Here is a 23,687-nt window from a genome sequence, read left to right as displayed (position 1 = left end):
AATCAAAGGAGTCACATACCAAGGAGTAAATGTGCCAAATTTCGGACAGAAATCTGGGCTGAGCAAGGAGATCGAAAAATCGCGAGTTCTTGAGCGAAACACGAGTGAGAGAAACTTGGTACGAGTTTTTCGGGAGAGAGAAGGTCTTTGGGAGGAAGAGATGGTGTAGTGGGGCAAGGGGTGGCCCACACCACATGGTGGCGCGGCCCCCTTGCTGGCCGCGCCGCCCTATGGTGTGGCACCCCCTGGTGCCCCACGTGTCATCCTCTGCTGCTCCCAGGTGCCTCGTCGAAAAATAGGACCAACGGTGTAATTTTTGTAATTTTTAGAGAACTTCGAAAAATGCACATTTCTGGGTATTAAATTAATGATTACTGTGCAGGAAAATGATTTCTAAAATCTTAAATGACTAAAGCATATTGCAAAACAAAAGTGCTACAGCAAATAAAATAGGTGAAGGGAGAAAGAAAGAAAGAAGTGTTGTTTAGCTCTTTTATGCAATAAAATATACTTGTTAACAAGGTTGATCAAGTCTTGCTATCAAATAAATTTTATATGGCATAAGAAGAAATAAACCTCAAATCAATCATGTTACCTTATATTGAATTGATATGGATCCAATCACAAGAGTTTGATATTCTTCTTTAGGCTCATATATAGGACAATCAATGGATCCCACTTTGATAGTTTTCACATTAAAAATTGTATTAACTCCATATACTTTATCAATCCTCTTGGGAAAATAAACGAGTGTGTTCCTTATCATCAACATTGAAAGTAACCATGCCTTTATTGCAATCAATAACAGCCCCTACGGTATTAAGAAAGGGTCTTCCAAGAATAATGGACATATTATCATCTTCGGGCATTTCCAACACAACAAAATCGGTTAATATCAAGCAATGCTTGAGTAACTTGAACAGGAACATTTTCACATAAACCAACGGGAATAGCGGTAGATTTATCAGCCATTTGCAAAGATATATCGGTAGGTATCAATTTATCTAAATCAAGTCTCTTATAAAGAGAGAAAGGCATCACACTCACCCTGCCCCTAAATCACATAGAGCAGTTCTAACATAATTATTCTTGATGGAACAAGGAATAGTCGGTATACACGGGTCGCCCAACTTCTTTGGAATCTTACCATTGAAGGAGTAATTAGCGAGCATAGTAGAAATTTCCTCATTGGGGACTTTCCTTTTGTTAGTAACAATATCTTTCATATACTTTGAATAAGGAGGCAATTTAATAGCATCGGTCAAAGGAATTTGCAAAAATAAAGGTTTCATCCAATCACAAAATTTATTATAATGTTCCTCTTCCTTTGATTTTAGTTTCTTAGCGGGAAAAGGCATTTGCTTTTGAACCCAAGGTTCTCTTTCATTACCATGCTTCTCGGTAATAAAGTCTTCTTTAGTGTACTTTTTATTTTTAGCAGGCTTTTCGGGTTCTTTTTCAATTTCTTCTTTATCGGGAGTATCATTCTTATCATTATCTTCCTCATGTTCATTACCACTTTCGGTTTCGGCATCGAAATAGAAATACTATTAGGATCATTAACGGGTTCGAGAGGATTCTACAACATTCTTATGTTTCTTTTTCTTTTTCTTAGATGGAGCACTAGTTTTAATTAGTTGAGAATCTTGTTCAACTCTTTTGGGATGCCCTTCGGGATATAGAGGATCCTGGGTAGAAACACCACCTCTAGTTGTTACTTCACAAGCATGTTTTTCTTTAGAATTATTTCCCAACAAGTCATTTTGCACTTTAGTAAGTTGATCAATTTGAGTTTGAACCATTTGAAAATGTTTAACAAGTATCTTAACATCATTGGAGGTTCTCTCCACAATACCATGCAATTCACTAATAGCTCGGGAATTTTCCATTAAATGATTCTCTACTCTCATATTAAAGTTTTCTTGCTTAACAATATAATTATCAAATTCATCTAAGCATTGAGCGAGGAGATTTTGAATACGGAATATCTTCCCTAGTAAAGTGTTGAAGCGAGTGTACCTCAATCATGGATGAAGGGGGAATTGTCTCACATATATCTTCTATAGGAGGTAAATTCTTCACATCTTCGGGTTTAATACCCTTCTCTTTAAGAGACTTCTTGGCTTCCCTCATATCTTCATCATTTAATTTAATCATACCCCTCTTCTTCACTATCGGTGTCGGGGTTGGTTCGGGTGTAGACCAATCATCATGATTCCGGCCTATTTTAGCCAATAATTCCTCGGCGTCGTGCGGAGTTCTTTCCTGAAAACACAACCAGCACAACTATCCAGGTATGCCCTAGACTCAATAGTTAGTCCACTATAAAATATATCAAGTAAATCATGCTTTTCTAAATCATGGTCAGGCTGAGCTCTAATAAGAGAACAGAATCTCGCCCAAGCCTCAGGCAATTTCTCTCCATCTTCCTGGTCAAAATTATAAATTCTGCGCAAAGCGGCATGTTGAGCACTAGCGGGAAAGTATTTTCGAAAGAAAACATCACGCAAATCAGTTGGACTTTTAATAGAACCAGGAGGCAAATTATTATACCAAGTTTTAGCATCATCCTTTAATGAGAACGGAAAAATTTTAGCGACAAAATAAGTACGCATCTTGACATCATCAGAAAACACGCCACTAAGAGTAGATAACTCAGTCAAGTGTTCAACGAGCACTTTCTTTTTCGGTACCACAAAAGGGTGTTTTCTCAACAATAGCTATATGAGATAGATCAAGATAAAAATCATAATCTTTATCCCTAATGTTTATAGGAGATGTGGCAAATTTAGGATCGGGAGATGGTTTATATCTAACGAGCATGTTACTGCAAGCAACTTTTTAATTTTTCTTGCATCGAGTAGTAGCATTGCATTTTTCAATAAAAGCATCATCAAGCTCTACATAATCCTCATCAAGATCATCACTAGAATAATCAACGGACTCGGGTGAATTAACGGGTGTAGCAGCATTAGGAGTTTCAGTATTTTCAATTTGTCTAGACTTAGCAATTGTAGCATCTAGAAAAGATCCCAATGAACCACTATCATCAAGCACAGCAGAAACATTATCAATATTATGAGAATTTTCAGATTCAGCAGAAGTACCAGCACGCGAAGCATGTGGCGGTGAAACAAGTTTATCAATCACAGATGGTGAATCAAGAGCAGCAGAGGTACTCAGAGTTGTACCTTTTCTTGTAGTGGATGGTAATATGGCGATCTTAGTATCGCGAGGTTTACCCATAATGGAGAATTTGCAGCGAACAATATCAATCCAAGTGAACTTCCAAATAAAGCTATGCTCCCCGGCAACGGCGCCGAGAAAATAGTCTTGATGACCCACAAGTATAGGGGATCGCAACGGTCTTCGAGGGAAGTAAAACCCAAATTTATTGATTCGACACAAGGGGAGGTAAAGAATACTTATAAGCCTTAACAAGCTGAGTTGTCAATTCAGCTGCACACTGGAAAAGCACTAGCAACGGGGGTGATGTGAAAGTAGCAGTGATATGAGAGCAATAGTAACAGATAACACGGCGGCGGTAGTAGTAATATGAGAGCAATGGTACCAGAAAATAGTTGACATGTAGAACGAGTATATAATGATGAAAGATGGACCGGGGTTCCCAGCTATCTACACTAGTGGTAACTCTCCAATAACAAATGTTGGGTGAACAAATTACGGTCGGGCAATTGATAGGATTGATAAGGCATTAAGAAAGAATATCAATTCATTAATCATGTAGGCATGTTTTCCATATTTAGTCGTACGTGCTCGCAATGAGAAACTTGCACAACATCTATTGTCCTACCAGCCGGTGGCAGCCGGGCCTCAAGGGAAACTATCTGGATATTAAGGTACTCCTTTTAATAGAGTACTGGAGCAAAGCATTAACACTCCGTGAAAACATGTGTCCCTCACATCACCGCCATCCCCTCCGGTTGTCACGATTTCGTCACTTCGGGGCCTTTGGTTCCGGACGGTGACATGTGCATACAACTTGTAGATACAATCTAAGCAATAATTATAGAGCTCAAATCTAAGATCATGCCACTCGGGCCCTAGTGACAAGCATTAAGCATAACAAGATTGCAGCAACAATAACTTCATAAACTTTGTAGATAGACAATCATAATGTAACAATCCATCGGATCCCGACAAACACAACACCGATTACATCGGATGAATCTCAATCATGTAAGGCAGCTCATGAGATCATTGTATTGAAGTACATGGGGGAGAGAATACCAACTAGCTACGGCTAGAACCCGTAGTCCATGGGGGAACTACTCACGGAGCATGATGGAGGCGATGGCGTTGATGGAGATGGCTTCCGGGGGCACTTCCCCGTCCCGGCGGAGTGCCGGGACAGAGACTTCTGTCCCCCGAATTGGAGTTTCGCGATGGTGGCGGCGCCCCTGGAGTCTTTCTGGAGTTTCGTCAAGTGGTACGGTGTTTTTAGGTCGAAAGGGGTTAAATAGGCGAAGAGGTGGCGTCAGAGGGGCACCAGGGCGCCCTCCTCATAGGCCGGCGCGGCCAGGGGCCTGCCCGCGCGGCCCTATGGTGTGGGGGCCCTGGGCCTCCTCTCCGTCTCCCCTTCGGTGTTCTGGAGCCTCCCGGGAAAAATAAGATCTTTGGCATTGATTTCGTCCAATTCCGAGAATATTGCCCGAACAGCCTTTACGGAACCAAAAACGGCGAGAAAACGAGGACCGGCACTTGTGGCATCTTGTTAATAGGTTAGTTCCGGAAAACGCATAAAAACATCATAAAGTGCAAGCAAAACATGTAAGTATTGTCATAAAACAAGCATGGAACGACAGAAATTATGGATACGTCGGGGACGTATCAATGCCACTATGGTATCCTTTGAAGAAAATGGGAAGTTTCTGATGGTTTAAAAGACTAGGTGATGCTAGGTTATTCAGTTGGCTGTCAAGGTTGGTTTTATCTGGTTAACATGGATTGGCTATGTGCTCTTGCTTACTTATGCATATCCATCTCTACCGGATTGACTAGCTCGAGGCTTGGCCTCTCTCTTGCCGAGCATCACTTTGTTACTACCAAGTGATGAGTAATCCCTTATGGACCCTAGCTTTGTTTTGAACTCAAGCTGAGTAATGATATATTTCTTTTTCTTGTTGGCTTTGATGAAATTAGAGATATCCACGGTAGGGGATCATGTAAATGAATGCCACTGTGGTATCCTTTGAAGAAAATGGGAAGTTTCTGATGGTTTAAAAGACTAGGTGATGCTAGGTTATTAAGTTGGCTGTCAAGGTTGGTTTTATCTGGTTAACTTGGATAGGCTATGTGCTCTTGCTTACTTATGCATATCCATCTCTACTGGATTGACTAGCTCAGGCTTGGCCTCTCTCTTGCCAGCATCACTTTGTTACTACCAAGTGATGAGTAATCCCTTATGGACCACAGCTTTGTTTTGAACTCAATTTAGTAATGAGAAATTTCTTTTTCTTGTTGGCTTTGATGAAAATAGAGATATCCACAGTAGGGGATCATGTAAATGAATGCCACTGTGGTATCCTTTGAAGAAAATTGACTGTTTCTGATGGTTTTAAAAGGCTAGGTGGTGCTAGGTGATTAAGTTGGCTACCAGGACTTGTCTCATCTGGTAGCTGGGATATGCTATGTGTTGTTGCTTGTTTAGGCATATCTATCACTTCCTGGATTTACTGGTTCTTGATTGGCCTCTCTTTTGCCAGCATCACTTGGTCTATATACCAAGTGATGAATAATCCCTTTGGAGCATCTGCTCCATGCTTGCTATGTGTGTTTGAGCATCTTGACTTATGTCACCATGGTTGCTGGTCTGGTGGTGTTTTTATACTTGCCGATGATTAGATGGTTGGTCGATCACTCGTACACTCGGGGGTGGAGCAAGTGAGCCTGGTGTGATGGCACAAATATCAATATCTTGTGCATCCTACCTGGCCTCACTTACTCCATCCCTGGATGTTAACATTTGTTTCAACCAACAAAGTATGAGGCATTCCATTTAGTTCATACTAGCTACTTATTAATTGCATTGGCCTTTCTTCCATTTTAGTGCCGATGATTAAATTGTTTGGTCACTTGTACACTCTGGGGTGGGGCCACTGAGCCTGGTACGATGGCACAAATATCAATCTCTTGTGCATCCTACCTGGCCTCGCTGACCCCACCCCTGAATGTTAATATTTCTTTCGACCAACAAAGTATGAGGCATATGATATCTAGTTGAGATACCACTTGGCTCTTTCTTCCATTTTAGTGCCGATGATTAGAATATTTGGTCACCTATACGCCGCAATATACTTTGTAGACGGGCCCCCCTTTCGCCGGCCGTCGTTCCGTGAACGAGTCTTTGACGAGACAACAACGCCGACCTGCCTCTCTGGCGCGGAACCACGCCGGTCCCAGCCGCCTCTCTTGTGGCCGCGTCTCCTGCGCCTGCACTCTTCGCCTTCTTGCCCGGTGAACAATAGACTGATCGTTGGAATAAGGAAGCCGATGACGGCAGATCGCAATCTAATCTTGCGACCGGCCGTCATCGGTTTCCTTATTCCAACGATCAGTCTATTGGTTCACCGGGCTAGAAGGCGAACAGTGCAAGGCGCGGGACACACGGCCACAAGGGAGTCGGCTGAGACTGCCGTGGTTCTGCGCCGGAGCGCAGATCGTCGGAACGGCGGCCGGGGAAAGGGGGCCCTTCTGCAAAGTATACTGCGGCGTATACTGCAACTATGGTTTCTAACCATAGTATTTCTGTTGACCAACAATGTATGAGGCACTTTTTCCATTTTGTCATTCCATTTGCTTTGGTATTTTCAAAATGCCGATGATTAAAATGTTTGGTCACCGTACACTCTGGGGTGGCGTAAGTGAGCCTGGTAAGATAGCACAAATATCAATCTCTTGTGCATCGGACTTGGTCTCACTTACGCCATCCCGGAATGTTTGTATTCACCAACAATGTATGAGGTATTTATTCCATTTCTCTTGTGCATCGGACTTGTTGGTCTCACTTTCTTCCATTTTAATCATAGTAGGAACCGGATGAAGACCCCGATGCAAGCGAGCCTGGTGGGTAGAGAGGAGGGAGAAAAGGAGGAACCGGCCGGATGAAGACTACTTTGTATCTCGAAATTGTGAATTATTGTGAATTTTGTATGAATTAAGAGTTGTATGCAAAACATTTGACACTTGCCAATATATATGTATCTCGATCGGGCTCTAAGTACTATGATGATGATGTATACATTATATCTGTGCAATGTACATGCTATTTATATTATATCTGCATATTTCTGTATGTTGTTGTATATAACCTGTATATTGCTGTCTATAAACTGCATGTGTATAGTAGGCATCACAAAATCGTGTATAATACAAACAAATTCTGTGGCGCACAGAAAATCAATTCTGTGGCGCACGCTTTTCTGTGGCGCACCCAAGCACCAGTGCGCCACAGGAAACTTAATTCTGTGGCGCATGGGCCAGTGCGCCATAGAAACCTTATTTTTGTGGCGAAGTTTCTGTGGCGCACGCCCCATGCGCCACAGAATCCATTTTTAGTGCGCCACTGATGAGGCTTTTCCTACTAGTGAGCGCGTCGGCTTCATCAAGTCATGGAGCGAGTTCGCCGCCAGGCTTGGCCTCCACGTCGACGATACGATTGTCTTCAACCCTAAGGACGACGGCTTCAAGGTCGACGTCTCCAGGAAGGAGACTTCATGCTCTAGCATCTTCATGCTGCAAGAGGCATCGCGAGGGCCCTTATCCTGATCCTCACTGTCAAGGTGCAGGCGCTTGATCCCTGTCTCTGCTGCTGTCTGATCGTCATCGCTAGTAGTTGTGCTCGCCTCTAGGAGGTTGTTAAACACTTGCTTTTGTGCATATCTGACTGTTTTGTTGAACATTGCTTTTGGACCTGGGTAGTCTGCCCCTAGGTTTAAGTAGGCATCTTACCACTCTGACGCTAGGATTAGGTACTAAGTACTATGTTCGTTCTGTATCTAACTGTGTGTTGTGCATATGATCGTGTCTGAGCTCTTTTGTGTGCCGTTATGTGATGGTAAGGTCACCATATTTGAATGTGGTGAGGAGAAGCTTTGCCTGGGTGCCCAAAATGGCAACCAAACACATGTGTTGTTGCTGAATAGAGATGGAACACCGTATCCAGGCATCCAAACAACCTACACTTCTGTTCGGGCCGATGCAACACATGCTGCCAAACGTTAGGCCAAATGTGACACGTGGCCCATTCGCGACGCGCAGGGGCGCCTGTATCACTGCACCTGTGGTGCACGAATTCGGCCCAGCCTACCAAATGCCCCCTTAGAGCATCTCCAACCGCGTTCCCTAAATCATCCTCCAAACGGCGCCAGATCGAACATTTGGGGGACACGTTTTCTTCGTGCCACGTTTGGGAGACGTCGCTCCCCAGCCGCGTCCCCCAAACGCGCGCCCCAAATAAATAAAAGTGCACGAAAATAAAAGTTTTCATTCAAATTTGATTATATTTTACAAATTTGAATGAAAACGGCTAGATTATGGCCTACTGGCCGTCCGGCGGTGCGTTCGACGGCACCGCCCCATCGTCGCCTCCCCTCCGCCGCAGTTCCTGTGCTGCGCATCGCCTCTCCCTTCGGAGCATGAAGAGAAGACGCCAGTGCTCGTTTAGCGCATCGTCGCCGGCCCTCCCCATCTGCTCTGCCTGGAGGGAGAGTTCGACGACACCGCAAATCTGCTCCTCTTCGCGTGCACAGGCGTCGTCCTGCAGCGTCTTCTGCGACTCAGACGACTCGACGAGCGCTAGTTGCTGCGTCTCCGCCTCCTCTAGGTCCAGCCCGTCGTCGTCAGACCAGTCGAAGTCGTCATCCTCCTCCTCCTCCTCCATTTGCGCCACCGCAGCCGGCCGCCAACGCATCCCCCTCTGTCGCCCAGGCCACCGCCTCCACCCGCAGCTGCTGCTCGAGCACCTCCCGCCATTGTTGTTCTAGTGCTTCCCGCCGCTGACGTTGATGGAGCTCCCGCTCCATGTGCAAGCACGCCCGCTCTGCACACCACCACTCGGCCATCTCCTCCGCCTGGCGCCAGCGCTGCTTCTGCCGTGGCGTCGTCGAACACCACTATGGCGTCCGCTAGCGCCACCTCCTCCCACGCTTCTGGGTCGATGTCGACCTCCTGCAGTGGTGGAGATGGAGGTGGAGGTGGAGACGGTAGCGGAAGCAACTGGGCAGTGCCGGCGCGGTTCGGCATTGCGTAGGTGGTGCGTAGGCGACGAGGCATGTGCTTGTGGCGAACAGAGGGATGGTGGCGGCTATGGTGGCTACCATTGAATGGAGGAGGCCTTTTATAGACGCCGACGTCGGGAGAAGAGGCCGGAAGAAAGCGCGGGAAGAGGCCAGTTGCAGCGGGAAGAAAGAGCGGGAACGCGTCGTGGCGTGCGAACAACGGCGACGCGTGGAGGTTGCGCAGCGCTGACGAGACATATCTCCTGCCCCTCCGTCGCCATTAAGGGAAAGCTGCGACACTTCGTTCGTGTGTCATTGACGCTCCGGGCCCGCCACTCCCCGCCTCGCTTCTCGGTATGTCCGGCGCGCCCGGAGCGTCCCCTGTGGACCGGGAACGGCTCGGGGCGCCGGACATCGTATTGGGCCGCGCTGGACGGATAGGGCCTTTGGGGCGCGCGGCTGGGAACGAAAATATGTCCGGCGCGCCCCAAAAACCTTGGCGGGACTCTTTGGGGACGCGGGTGGAGATGCTCTTAAGCATCTTCAGCTACCTCCTCAAAAGCATGTCTCAAAGATATTTGAGGCGCGTCGGACGTTTGACCGCTTTTAACCACGCATTGCGAAGCCCTATACCGTCATACGTAGCCCAATACGGTGTCCGGCGCTTCGAGCCTATCCCGCTACACTAGGGACGCTACGGGGGCGCCAGACGGAACCAAAACCCGTGTGGCGAGTGACAGGTCAGCCTCGTCAGCGACACAGATGCATGCACGCGCTGATTAACCCGCCGCCTACCTCCGGTCAATCCACATAATGGACACGTAGTTTCCCCAGGCGTTGCAACGAAACGTCGCCTCGCGCATGGCCGCGTGGCCATCCGCATCAGTGTTATTGCGACCAACCGCCCCTAGCCGCTTCCCCAACCGTCACTGTATAGAAGGCACACCTGCCGTCTTCGTGATTCCACACCATTCGCGCCGCTCCCACACACCTTAGCCATGTCTCTAGCAGCTGCCGAAACATTCTCGCTTCCAACAGATTCGAACGCAACAGCCTCACCGTTGGGGAGGCATGAGCTCTATAAGGGGCGCGCTAACCTGTGCCGCCGGACATGCGCCTGCTGAGCAGCGGTGGCTAGTAGATGCCCGTCAACGGGATCGACATCCCGCATGCGCTCGCGCTGGGACTGATCGGTGCCACGACGACATTAGGGCTCAGCGGTGCCTCCTGAGCCCAGAGGAGCGCGCGGATCCCACCTGGGCCGCCAGCAACAATGACACCTGGAGGGTTGATTTCTTCACCGTGTGCCGCAACGAAGAGCCACCCAGCGTCGATGGGCTCATCGCGCCGCTCACTTCCTGGAACAAGGACGAGCACGCCCATTTCTCGGGCGTGCCAAGACGCACCCTCTCCGTCGTCCTCAACGGCATCCTCAATGGCGCCCAGATGCTAGATTGTTGCCGTCCCCGCCTCCATCACCAACGCGCTGGCTTCTAAGGGGGACGAACTCGCCTTCCTCCTCCTCACATTGATCTTTGTTAGGGCCCACGCGCTCGACGTTATCGTTGTCGTCCTACCGCGTCCCCCCTACCCATTACAAAAGCGCGAAGTGAAGGAGAAGTACGAGACAACGCTCCCCAGCGCAAACGTGGCAGCGGCTGCGGAATATCGATCCGCGAGCCGGTGCCCCAGCTGCGAGCCACCCGTGGTAGCATCGCCCTCCTCGTCCCGAAGCCGGAGGTGGAGGAGGAAGAAGACCATATTCCGCACAAGAAAATAGTTTGAGATTCTTGTAAGTTACGCAACCTACTATTAGGAAAAATTGACAAATTTGAATTTCGACTTTTTTTTGTATTTTTTTTTGTTTCTCTGTGAAATGCCATTATCTTTTGTATACAAAGTCGGAAAAAATGTATAAACTATCAAAATGATCTTCTCAAAAAGTTACAGCCGAATTCACCCGGATTTATCCGGTTGCCATAGATTCTCAAAATTCTAAATAAAATATGAAAGTAAGATTTTAGTTTTTACCAGAAATTCAAGATTTTATATATTTTTTAAAAATAAATTAATAATTGCATCCTATACAAAGATTATTATTACTTAACCATTGACGTATATTTAATTAATTGTTTAAAATTCAAAATAATAAAGAGTTGTGATATCATGTTCAAAGGGTTCATAGGATTGATACGGTAGTATTATCAACAATGTTCCATTTTTTTTTATAGAAGCTCAACCGGAAGAAACGAAGATGTTAAGCATGCTAGGATTGGAGTAGTGTGAGGATGGGTGACAAAATTGAAAAATTTTACCATCAGTGTAATTTGACCTAAGATTAAGTGTAGTTAAAGTTAAAATAATCTATGTGAGAGACTAAAAGAATTTTTAAACAATTAAAAAAAGTTTAAAGTTAACGGACATTGTGACCTACATTGAGGATCTAGACGGCGACGGCCACGGTTGACGTATACGGGTTACGCCGAGGGCCGGGTCTACGCTGACAATCCACGTGGCTCTGCCGAAAAGGACCTTCGCCGAGGAGCTACGCCGAGCAACGTCTTGCATCATTCCTGTAGTGTTGTACACATGAGCCAGCATGCTTAGTACTGGAACTACTTAAAAACTTCATAACTGAAGTACGATTGATCTGACGATCAAATACTTCAACTAAAACTAATTAAACTGAGCTATAGCTACCTAGCTGACGAAGGCGGCTGGTCGCGGAAGCAGTACATAGCTTGGTCGTTGTTCACGTGTCACTACTCACTATGTATGCTGAATTGCTGATACGAATCGGCCAATTCGCGCTATATTCTAGCATATCCCTTATTCTTGGACAGTAGTAGTATATGAGTTGGTTCACCAATGGAAATTGGCCTCGGATGTGGCCTTCCTTTTCTCTTGCAGCCGGGCTCCCATGTGGTCTTGATTAATTAACGGCATTCCTATTCTACCATATATCCCTGATCCTGAATCTTGCTAGTATTGCGACGTTCCCATGGAAATTTTGCCCGGATACAACTTGGCCTGAATTAGTTGCACTTGCACAAAGCTCCATTGACTATCGTACAGTACTTATCTCTTGGTCTCTCTGTTCGATTACAAATAGCTAGCGCTGGCGTACTATAACGACTGTAAAAACACAGTGGGGAAACAATGGCGACTGAGCGGACGGAATCGGTGGCCTTGGTCGCGGTGCCGTTCCCTGCGCAGGGCCACCTGAATCAGCTGCTGCACCTCTCCCTGCTGGTCGCGTCGCGAGGGCTCACGGTGCACTACGCGGCGCCCGCGGCTCAAGTCCGGCAGGCGCGGTCGCGCGTGCACGGCTGGGACCCCAAGGCTCTCGGCTCCATCCAATTCCACGACCTCGACGTCCCCGCCTACGAGTCACCGGCGCCCGACCCGACGGCCCCGACTCCCTTCCCCAACCACCTAATTCCCATGTGGGAGGCCTTCAGCACCGCCGCGAGCGCCCCTCTCGCCGTCCTTCTCCGGAGCCTCTCGGCCACCCACCGCCGCGTGGTGGTCGTGTACGACAGGCTCAACTCTTTCGCCGCGGTGGAGGCGGCGCGGCTGGACAACGGCGAGGCGTACGGGCTGCAGTGCGTGGCCATATCGTATCACTTGGCATGGCTGGACTCCGGCAACCAGCTCCTGCGCGACCATGGCCTCGAGTACATCCCCATCGATGTCACCATGTCCAAGGAGTTCGTGGAGTACATGTTCCGTACAACGGCGGAGTTGCAGGACGAAGGGGGGCGAGGCGTGGCCTCGGCCGTCGGCCTCGTCATGAACACGTGCCGCGAGCTGGAGGGCGACTTCATCGACGCCATAGCCGTGCACCCGTCATCCATGGACCAGAAGATCTTCGCCGTCGGGCCACTGAACCCGCTGCTGGACGGGAGCACGCGCACTTCGGGGGAGACGCGGCATGAGTGCATGGAATGGCTCGACGCTCAGCCCCCGGCATCGGTGCTCTACGTCTCCTTCGGGACGACGTCTTCTTTCCGGGGAGAGCAGATCGTGGAGATGGCCGCGGCGCTCAAGGGCAGCAAGCAGAGATTCATCTGGGTGCTGCGCGACGCTGACCGTGCTAACATATTCGCCGATTCCGGCGAGAGCCGGCACGACAAGCTGATGGCCGAGTTCACTACAGAAACCGAGGGAACGGGGCTGGTGATTACCGGGTGGGCGCCGCAGCTGGAGATCCTGGCGCACAGCTCCACGGCGGTGTTCATGAGCCACTGCGGCTGGAACTCTACCTTGGAGAGCCTGGGCCACGGCAAGCCTATCCTCGCGTGGCCAATGCACTCCGACCAGCCGTGGGACGCGGAGCTTCTCTGCAAGTACCTCAGGGTCGGCCTCCTCGTGAGGCCATGGAAGAAGTACGATCAGGTCGTACCGGCGGAGGCCATCCAAGAGGTGATTGAGGAAGCGATGCTTTCAAAAAATGGAATGGAGATGCGCCAGAGGGCGAAGGTGCTTGGTGAGGCCGTTCGCGCATCTGTGGCCAAAGGTGGCTCCTCGAGCCAAGACATGGACAAATTCATTGCTTACATCACAAGGTGATTGTGGAGATTTTACTGAAACATACCAGATTGCTACCATGATGAATTTGAATTATTTCTCCAGAATAAAGTAGACCTCAAACCATGTAATGCTCAATGAGAATGGCTTCTCTACCGTACACATGAGGTCCAGTGCAAGTGTTGTGTTTGCTTTAAGATTAGCACAACAAATGAATCTTTGTATGTATCCTACCCTACCCTAGTACTCTCTTTTATCCTTTAAATAGGTGTATTTCTTTTGATGATATCTTTTAAATAAGCCTAAAAAGGTTCATTTTGACATAAATTCAAATTTTAAATTATAAAACACAGTACTGGAAAACGCCCCCCCCCCTCTCCCCCCCCCCCCCCGCCTTAGCACCGGTTTAGTTACGAACTGGTGCTAAAGAGGCACCACGTGGCGTCTGCCGAGCGCCCGGGCGAGAGGACCTTTAGCACGGAACAAAATCTTATACGACCAAGGTCTCACAGGCCAGGTTGGTGGACCAACTCCCGCGGACGACACCTGTCAAACCGAATCTCAAAGCAACGAGGCCAAACCAAGCCTCTAGTCCAGCAGAATATTAGAATTTAGAAGAAACAATGTCTCACGATTTCAGCAGAAATCAGAAGAAACCAAAGCCGACGGTGTCAACCACATGGCGCGGTCGTCGGCCACCGGCCGCCGCCAGTGCCGGGAGCAAGGGCGTCGAGGAGGGTCATGGACATGGGGGAGAGCAGCGCTGGTGGTCGCGTCGCTGGGGGCGAGCTGCTGGGCGTCGAAGACCATGGTAGTCTACGGCAGTGGAGAACAACAGGGACAAATCACCGGTGGTCGCCGTGAAACATCAAACGGAGGAGCCACGGCGGCAGCACATCCAGCAGAGGAGCATCCGGCGGCGGCACATCAGGGCCTAGGCAGTCCAATTGCGGGGAAGAAAAGTTGATTTGGTAACTGCGAATTAGCTCGGGTACTCTGAGATTTGGTTATACACGCGTCACGCATTGGAGGTGGTCCACCGATCTGGCCAGTACGACCAGGTCGTATAAGATTTTCTTCCCGAACCGGTGCTAAAGGGTCTGCCACGGCAGAAAAACGCCCCAAAATGCCTCCGCGGCAGAACCCCGCTACCGGTGCCTTTTTATATCCAATATTTTTTCCAATTATTTTCCACTCCCTCTTTTGTTCTATTTTTTTAGTATTTTTAATATTTTAGTTATTTGAAAAATTTAGTCTCTAACTACACTTATCTCTAGTCAAATTACTTACTCGTGGTCAAACTTCCCGCTAGGTCATCCATCCTCCCACTACTCCAGCACTAGCACGCTTAACTTCCGAGTTCCTTCCTGTCCCGCTTCCAAGTGCTTCGCGCGCATGTATGTGATACTTGTATCATATCAATCGTATTAACATGTTGGTCGATGTCATATTTCTTTATTGTTTGAGTTTCAAATAATTCTTTTAATAAACAAAATTAATGATGTAATAATAATCTTGAATAAATAAGTAAACGTTAACTTTTAAATTTGCATAGTTTTTAATTTTTAATATTTTTGCCAAACCTAGAACCTGAAAATTTGAAAATCTAAAAATTTGCTAAAGTAATAGTAATCTTTAGGCAGGATGCAATTATTAATTTTAATTTTTTTAAAAAAATTAAAAATTAAAAATCCTAAATTTCTAGCAAAAACTAAAATCTTCCTGCTTTCATATTTTCATTTGGAATTTTAGAATCTAAAAATTGGCTAACCAGGTAAACCCGGGTGAATTTGGTTTCCCACGATCATTTTGATATATTATAGCTTTTTTCGACGTTGAATGCAAAAGGTAATGCCATTTTACCTTTTTTTTAACTTTTTATGCAAAAAAATTCAAAATTTAAATTTGTTAATTTTCTATAATAGTAGGTTGCGTAACATACAGGAATCTCAAAAGATTTTATTTTTTGAATTTTCTATCATTTTATTTTTTATTTTACATAGTTAAAAAAGGCGATCCACGTGGGGGTGTGTGAGGTACGTGGGGAGCAGAAAATCTTTTAGCACCGGTTCGTGTCACGAACCGGTGCTAAAGGTCCCGCATGAATCGGTGCTAAAACTCTGGCCTCTCGAACCGGTGGTAATGCAACCTTTAGTCTGGGTTCGTAGCACAACCGGTGCTAAAGCTCTTTGGAGCCAAAAACCAAAGCCTCTTTTTCTACTAGTGACATATTTAAACACAATGATACATAATAAAACTCAATAAAATTGGATAAAAAAAATAGTTTCTCTAGATTGAAATCTAAGGTATAATCAAAATATTTTCTAACTCCAATGAACTAAGTTCAAAACAGAGTGTAACTAATTGTTTTGAAGAAAAATTTCACCTGATTTCGTTAGGTTTCATCATTTTTTAAACGTCAAAATTTACAAAAAATCCAAAAATATTCAGTGTTACTCTTATTATGAAGCTCACTTCACTAGAAACTCAAATATTTAAATGGTCCAAACACTAAATTTATGGTTCAAAATTTAATAGTGTGGTAGAGGAGAGAATCCATCTAACAAAAAATCTGTAAAAAAATAAAGGAGAGAGAAGGTCGACCATGCAAGGGATGTCTGGAGACATTTGCTCCCGTCGCAGCTCGAACGTTTATTGGTCCACGTCAGTCCTGCGACCATATTGGAGGAGAAAGAGATGAGACTGTTTCCTTTTGATTTCTCTCTCTCCCGTTCCCACGTGTATATAGCTTTAATTACGGGTCCAATCGTTTCAGTGTTCTTGTTCGTATATACAGCAGTGTGACCCCGCTGCCTACATGGACCAGTGGAAAGCTAATTTCCGCCGAGAGATGTGCCGCCCGGTTCAACCAAGATTTTTCCATGGACTTGGGTCTAGTTACTTTGTCCCAACAATATCTAAAGGATAAAGTTGAACGAAATTTTCAACTCAAAATTAAAACTTCCCACACACATGTTATACAATTCAAGTTAGTCTTATATATGTTCATTGTTTTCACGAGAAAGTTTCATTTCATTTGGATCACTCGTTTATTAGTCATCATATATGACTTGCTAAGCCTGGCCAGGGAAGGTGGCGGTGAGGCTTCTGGCTTGGAGGAGGCGTGCAGACACTAGTACAAAATTACTAATTAGAGACTGCCAGTTCAGGCGGTTCTATCCCAAGTTAATAAAAGCCGCCTCTGCTGGAAACCATCAGAAGGTCTTGACCGTCTCTGAGATATCTAGAGAGGTTTCTAAATTAACACCGCCTCAAAGAAATGACTGTTTAGAAGTGTCTATAAATTAGTACCGTCTCAGATGTTCTTCTTATGCGGTTGCTATATACCACCACCTCAAACAGTTGCTTTTGACATGCGGCCTTGAATAAGAACCGTCGCCTGGGGGCAAATCTGAAAATGCACTCCCGCTAGTTCCTGCAACGATGGCACTACGGTAACCTCCGCCAGTTCATCCTCTAGATTTTCTCCTGTTTCACTCTGAATCAGTAAGAACACAAATTATTTCTTCTTAACCAGTTTAAGTCTAGCTATCATGTGTTTGGTATGTTCATATTCTAACTCCAAAAATTTATTTGTGTAGTTTGATTTGGATGAGATATCGGATCTTGTCATAAGGATTGCAAACCGACGCTATTGCAATGTTTTGATGCAGTGCATAAGACACCTTTTAGTTAACAGTGCCTTATGCAGTGTTGCCATAATATCACAAAGGTGACGAGAAGACTACTGAAAGTTCTTAATGGTTCTTAATGAAGGTTGACCATTTGTAACATAACCTTTTGTTGCATGGAGATAACAACGTAACCAAGAACTATTTCTGTAGAACTCTCATTTCTATAGCTAGCTGTCCAAATACATGTGTACAGGTGGCATATGAAATGTACAATCAAATATAAATGAGTTTTGATATTTTGTTGTGAATGCAATGTTGAGTTATGGGCTACTGGGGACAGCTGGGCATTTCTTATTCATATATGAAGCGTCAGCGATGCTGGTAGAAACCAAACGGCTGGTTAAAATAAACGTGTGTCATCTCTATGGAACGGATACATCCAAATTAACAACAACGTTTGCGATCTTCCGATGAGCTAACAGTCGAATATAGAGCATCGTATGTGACGGACCAGCCTATCGCACACGATTTCACGTAATGAACCGTGTGCGACATTATATCCCGTCGCACACGATTATAGAAACCGTGAGCTTTGTTTTGGCGTATCGTCCATCCTCGCTTTGTGACAGTTAGATTTACCGGATGTGACGAGCCAGTTCAGCTGTGTGCGAAGGCCTGATTTGTACTAGTGTATGTATATTATTATCTCAACCGTGTTTTAATATGCACACTGACTGTTGCTTTTCGTTTGCAATGTCTCTTGTCACAGCATGGTTAGACCGGGTAGAACATCGAAATTTTTGGGCGTGAAATTCCGTGTGCCATTCATAGACCCAGTTTATACTACTGGCATGAAATTATTCAGTAGACGAGTAGTAGAAATCTTTAAATTAGTTCTACATACATGATTTGTTAGAGGTACAGTTTTTGTGCGTGGTACGATGTGGTGTATTGCCCCTGCAAACAAATACTATAGCTCACGAGAGGTTTAACTACTGTCCAGCCTAACTATAAAATAAGATATATTGGCAGGTCAGGCATATTTAGGAGTTCGTTTAATATGTTCAGGCTAACTACCATTTGTAGGCAGTGGCTGGTGAGGAATATTTATGAGTTTGTCTATTGAAGTTTATAATAAGGCTACCCGAGAAGATTGCAATCGCAGATGATCAGTGATCGAAGATCGATGCATATGGTAGGACAACAGAGATCGGATATCCGTGACAGCAGATCGGAGATTGATGGTATAGTGTTAATTACCGTGAAGCATATATTGTGTCGGCGCCTGTTGTGTCGGCGCCTCGTGGCCCCACTTCGTACCTTCCTCGGTCTTCTGGAAGCTTCGTGTAAAAATAGGCCCCTGGGCGTTGATTTCGTCCAATTCCGAGAATATTTCCTTACTAGGATTTCTAAAACCAAAAACAACAGAAAACAACAACTGGCACTTCGGCATCTTGTTAATAGATTAGTGCTGGAAAATGTATAATAATGCTGTAAAGTATGTATAAAACATTCAAGTATTGTCATAAAAGTAGCATGGAACATAAAAAATTATAGATACGTTTGAGACGTATCAAGCATCCCCAAGCTTAGTTCCTACTCGTCCTCGAGTAGGTAAACGATAACACAAATAATTTCTGGAGTGACATGCTACCAACATAATCTTGATCAACATTATTGTAAAGCATATGAGATGAATGGAGTGATCTGAACAAAAGATTGCTAACAAAGATAATGACTAAACAAATGAATCATATAGCAAAACTTTTCATGAATAGTACTTTCAAGACAAGTATCAATAAGAATTGCATAAGAGCTAACTCATAAGCAATAAATTCATAGTAGAATGCATTGAAGCAACACAAAGGATGATTAAGTTTCAGCGAATGCTTTCAACTTGTAACATGTATATCTCATGGATATTTGTCAACATAGAGTAATATAACAGGTGCAATAAGTAAACATGTAAGAATCAATCCACACAGTTAACACAATTGTTTGCTTCTAAGATAGAAAGAAGTGGGTAAACTGACTCAACAATAAAGTAAAAGATTGGCCCTTCGCGAAGAGAAGCATTGATTACTATTTTTGTGCTAGAGCTTTTGTTTTGAAAACATAGAAACAATTTTGTCAACGGTAGTAATAATTCATATGTGCTATGCATAATACTTCCTACAAGTTGCATGTCTCATGCATAGAGTACTAATAGTGCTCGCACCTTGTCCTACTTAGCTCGGAAGACACGGATTATCATCGCATAACATATGTTTCAACCAAGTGTCACAAAGGGGTACCTCTATGCCGCCTGTACAAGTGTCTAAGGAGAAAGCACGCATTGGATTTCTCGCTTTTGATTATTCTCAACTTAGACATCCATACCGGGACAACATAGACAACAGATAATGGACTCCTCTTTTAATGCTTAAGCATTCAACAACAGTTAATATTCTCATAAGAGATTGAGGTTGTATGTCCAAACTGAAACTTCCACCATGATGCATGGCTTTAGTTAGCGGCCCAATGTTCTTCTCTAACATATGCATACTCAAACCATTTGATCATGAAATCGCACTTACTTCAGACAAGAGGAACATGCATAGCATCTCACATGATATCCAACAAAGATAAAGTTGATGGCGTCCCCAGAAACATGGTTACCGCTCAACAAGCAACTTATAAGAATTAAGACACATAACTACATATTCATCACCACAATAGTTTTTAAGCTATTTGTCCCATGAGCTATATATTGTAAAGGTAAAGGAATGAAATTTAAAGGTAGCACTCAAGTAATTTACTTTGGAATGGCAGAAAAATACCACATAGTAGGTAGATATGGTGGACACAAATGGCATGGGTTTTGGCTCAAGGTGTTTGGATGCACGAGAAGCATTTCCTCTCAGTACAACGTTTGGGCTAGCAAGGTTGTTTGAACCAAACACAAGTATGAACAGGTACAGCAAGACTCACACAAGAACATATTGCAAGCATTATAAGGCTCTACACTGTCTTCCTTGTTGTTCAAACACTTTACCCGAAAATATCTAGACTTAGAGAGAACAATCATGCAAACCAAATTAAACAAGCTCTACGGTAGTTCTTCATTAATAGATTAAACTACATGATGCAAGAGCTTAAACATGATCTATGAGAGCTCAAACAATTGCCAAGTTGCCAAACCATATGCAGCATTTTCCGATTCCAACAAATAGCAATTTAACGAAGCAATTTCAGCCTTCGCCATGAACATTAAAGCACAATTAAGAACACAAGTGTTCCATATGAAAAAGCGGAGCGTAATATCTCCAATATAAGAATGGTGGGATCCAACTTTATTCAAACCGAAACGAAAAATAAAAGCAAACCGACGCTCCAAGTAAAGAACATAAGATGTGATGGACTAAAATATAGTTTCACTAGAAGTAACCTGATAATGTTGTCGATGAAGAAGGGGATGCCTTGGGCATCCCCAAGCTTAGATGCTTGAGTATTCTTAAAATATGCAGGGATGAACCACCGGGGCATCCCCAAGCTTAGACCTTTCACTCTTCTTGATCATAGTATATCATCCTCTTCTCTTGACCCTTGAAAACTTCCTTCACACAAACTTCAAGCAAACTCATTAGAGGGTTAGTGCATAACCAAAAATTCACATATTCAGAGGTGACACAATCATTCTAAACACTTCTGGACATTGCACAAAGCTTCTGAAAGTTAATGGAACAAAGAAACTCATTCAACATAGCAAAAGCGGCAATGCGAAATAAAAGGCAGAATCTGTCAAAAACATAACAGTCCGTAAAGATGAATCTGACAGGGGCATTTAACTTGCTCAAATGGAAAAACTCAAAACTAATGAAAGTTGCGTACATATCTGAGGATCATGCTCGTAAATTTGCAGATTTTTTCGATTTTTTTACAGAGACTTCTGAGAGAATTCGTGACAGTCAGCAATGCTGTTTCTGCGCAGCGATCCCAAATATAGCATCAACTTTAACAGAAAAACTTTACTTGGCACAAAAAAATGATAAGGAGAGGTTGCTACAGTAGTAAACAACTTACAAGACTCAACAATACAGTAAATAAAATAAAACATGGGTTATCTCCCAAGAAGTGCTTTTTTTTAACGCCTTTCAGCTAGGCGCAGAAAGTGCAAATCAAGTAACATCAAGAGATGGAGCATCAACATCATAACGTGTTCTAATAATAGAATAAAAAGGCAACTTCATTCTCTTTCTAGGGAAGTGTTCCATACCTTTCTTGAGAGGAAATTGATATTTAATATTACCTTCCCTCATATCAATAACAGCGCCAACAGTTCGAAGAAAAGTTCTTCCCAACACAATAGGACAAGATGCATTGCATTCGATATCCAAGACAACAAAATCAACGGGGACAAGGTTATTGTTAACCGTAATACGAACATTATCAATCCTCCCCAAAGGTTTCTTTTTAACATTATCGGCAAGATTAACATCCAAATAACAATTCTTCAATGGTGGCAAGTCAAGCATATCATAAATCTTTTTAGGCATAACAGAAATACTTGCACCAAGATCACATAAAACATTACATTCAAAGTTATTGAATTTCATTTTAATGATGGGCTCCCAACCATCTTCTAACTTCCTAGGAATAGAAGCTTTAAGTTTTAATTTCTCTGCCCGAGCTTTAATGAGAGCATTTGTAATACATTTTGTAAAGGCTAAATTTATAGCACTAGCATTGGGACTTCTAGCAAGTTTTTGTAAGAACTTTATAACTTCAGAGATATGACAATCATCAAAATCTAAACCATTATGTTCTACAGCAATGGAATCATTGTCACCAATATTTTGAAAAAATTTAGCAGTTTTATCACAGACAGCAGTTTCAGCGATTTCGAGGCAATTTTGTACGCTTTGCACTAGGAGTAGAAACATTGCCAACACCAATTATTTTACCATTGATAGTAGGAGGTGCAGCAACACGTGAAGAATCAACATTACTAGTGGTGGTAATAGTCCATACTTTAGCTACATTATTTTCTTTAGCAAGTTTTTCTTTTTCTTCTCTATCCCACCTAGCATGCAATTCAGCCAACAATCTAATATTATCATTAATCCTAACTTGGATGACATTTGTTTTAGCAAACCTAGCATCTTCAACTTTCTCAGGCATAACTTTCAATTTTAAAAGATCAACATCAAGAGCAAGACTATCAACCTTAGAAGCAAGAATATCAATTTTATCAAGCTTTTCTTCAACAGTTTTATTGAAAGCAGTTTGTGTACTAATAAATTCTTTAAGCATCACTTCAAGACCAGAGGGTGTTATCACCAGAATTTGACCAAGCCAGAGGTGGGCCGCGATCAAGACGGATTTAAAGAGATACATATAGAAGAGATATGTGAATCGGCCTTGTTTACCAAGTTTGGGCTAGTTAGCCCGTGTATCTTTATAGTAGGTTATGTAGAAGTTAGAATTTATCTCGTGCACGGTTTGGTGCACGCCCACGATTAGAAGTCCGCTGGACTATAAATATGTATCTAGGGTTTATGGAATAAACAACAACCAACGTTCAACACAAACCAATCTCGGCGCATCGCCAACCCCTTCGTCTCGAGGGTTTCTCCGGTAAGCACCATGCTGCCTAGATCGCATGTTGCGATCTAGGCAGCACGAGCCTGCCTACGTTGTTCATGCGTTGCTCGTGCTGAAGCCTTTTTGATGGCGAGCAACGTAGTTATCATAGATGTGTTAGGGTTAGCATTGTTCTTAGTATCACATGCTGTTGTAGTGCAACCCTTGCGCATCTAGCCGTCCTTGTACCTCATCATGGGTGCAGGGCGGCACCCGCTTGATCATTATTTAGTAGATCTGATCCGTTACGGTTGCTCCTTGATTCATCAAGGATTAGTTTAACATCTGCAATAGTTAGGCCTTACAAAGGGTTGGAGGATCCAGCGGCGCGTAGGGTGTAGTTCGCTGGCCCTAGACAGGAAGTTCCGAGGATCAACCTCGTGTTGGTTTTTAGGCCTTGTCTAGGTTCGGCTTACGATCACCGTGCGCGAGCGCGAGGCCCAATCGTGAGTAGGATGATCCGATTATGCGGTGAAAACCCTAAATCGTCGTGGATCTCATATGCTTTATCTTGATCAAGCAGGACCACCATATATTCGGCCACCTTGGACGAATCATGGGTGGATCGGCTCCATTAGCCGATTCACAGGATAACCTGGAGAGCCGATCGAGGCTCGTATTTGACGTGTACGTGTGTGCCCTGCGAGGAAACTAAGCGAGG

General features: G+C 44.5%; 1 protein-coding gene across 1 annotated transcript; it reads left to right on the top strand.

The window, feature by feature from the left end:
• The first annotated feature begins 12,357 nt into the window (after positions 1-12,357).
• LOC124653258 (putative cis-zeatin O-glucosyltransferase) lies at positions 12,358-14,050 on the top strand. Its single transcript, XM_047192329.1, has one exon. It carries the CDS (start codon positions 12,399-12,401, stop codon positions 13,809-13,811), a length of 1,413 nt encoding a protein of 470 aa, XP_047048285.1. The 5' UTR covers positions 12,358-12,398; the 3' UTR covers positions 13,812-14,050.
• Positions 14,051-23,687: the final 9,637 nt, after the last annotated feature.

Source organism: Lolium rigidum, chromosome 5, assembly GCF_022539505.1.
Source record: "Lolium rigidum isolate FL_2022 chromosome 5, APGP_CSIRO_Lrig_0.1, whole genome shotgun sequence".
NCBI lineage: Eukaryota > Viridiplantae > Streptophyta > Magnoliopsida > Poales > Poaceae > Lolium > Lolium rigidum.
Note: the sequence above shows the minus strand (reverse complement) of the source record. Positions and strands in the feature narration are given on the sequence as shown.

Excerpts from the sequence above, each read along its gene's own strand:
- LOC124653258 (XM_047192329.1), top strand. The coding sequence starts at position 12,399 with ATGGCGACTGAGCGGACGGAATCGGTGGCCTTGGTCGCGGTGCCGTTC.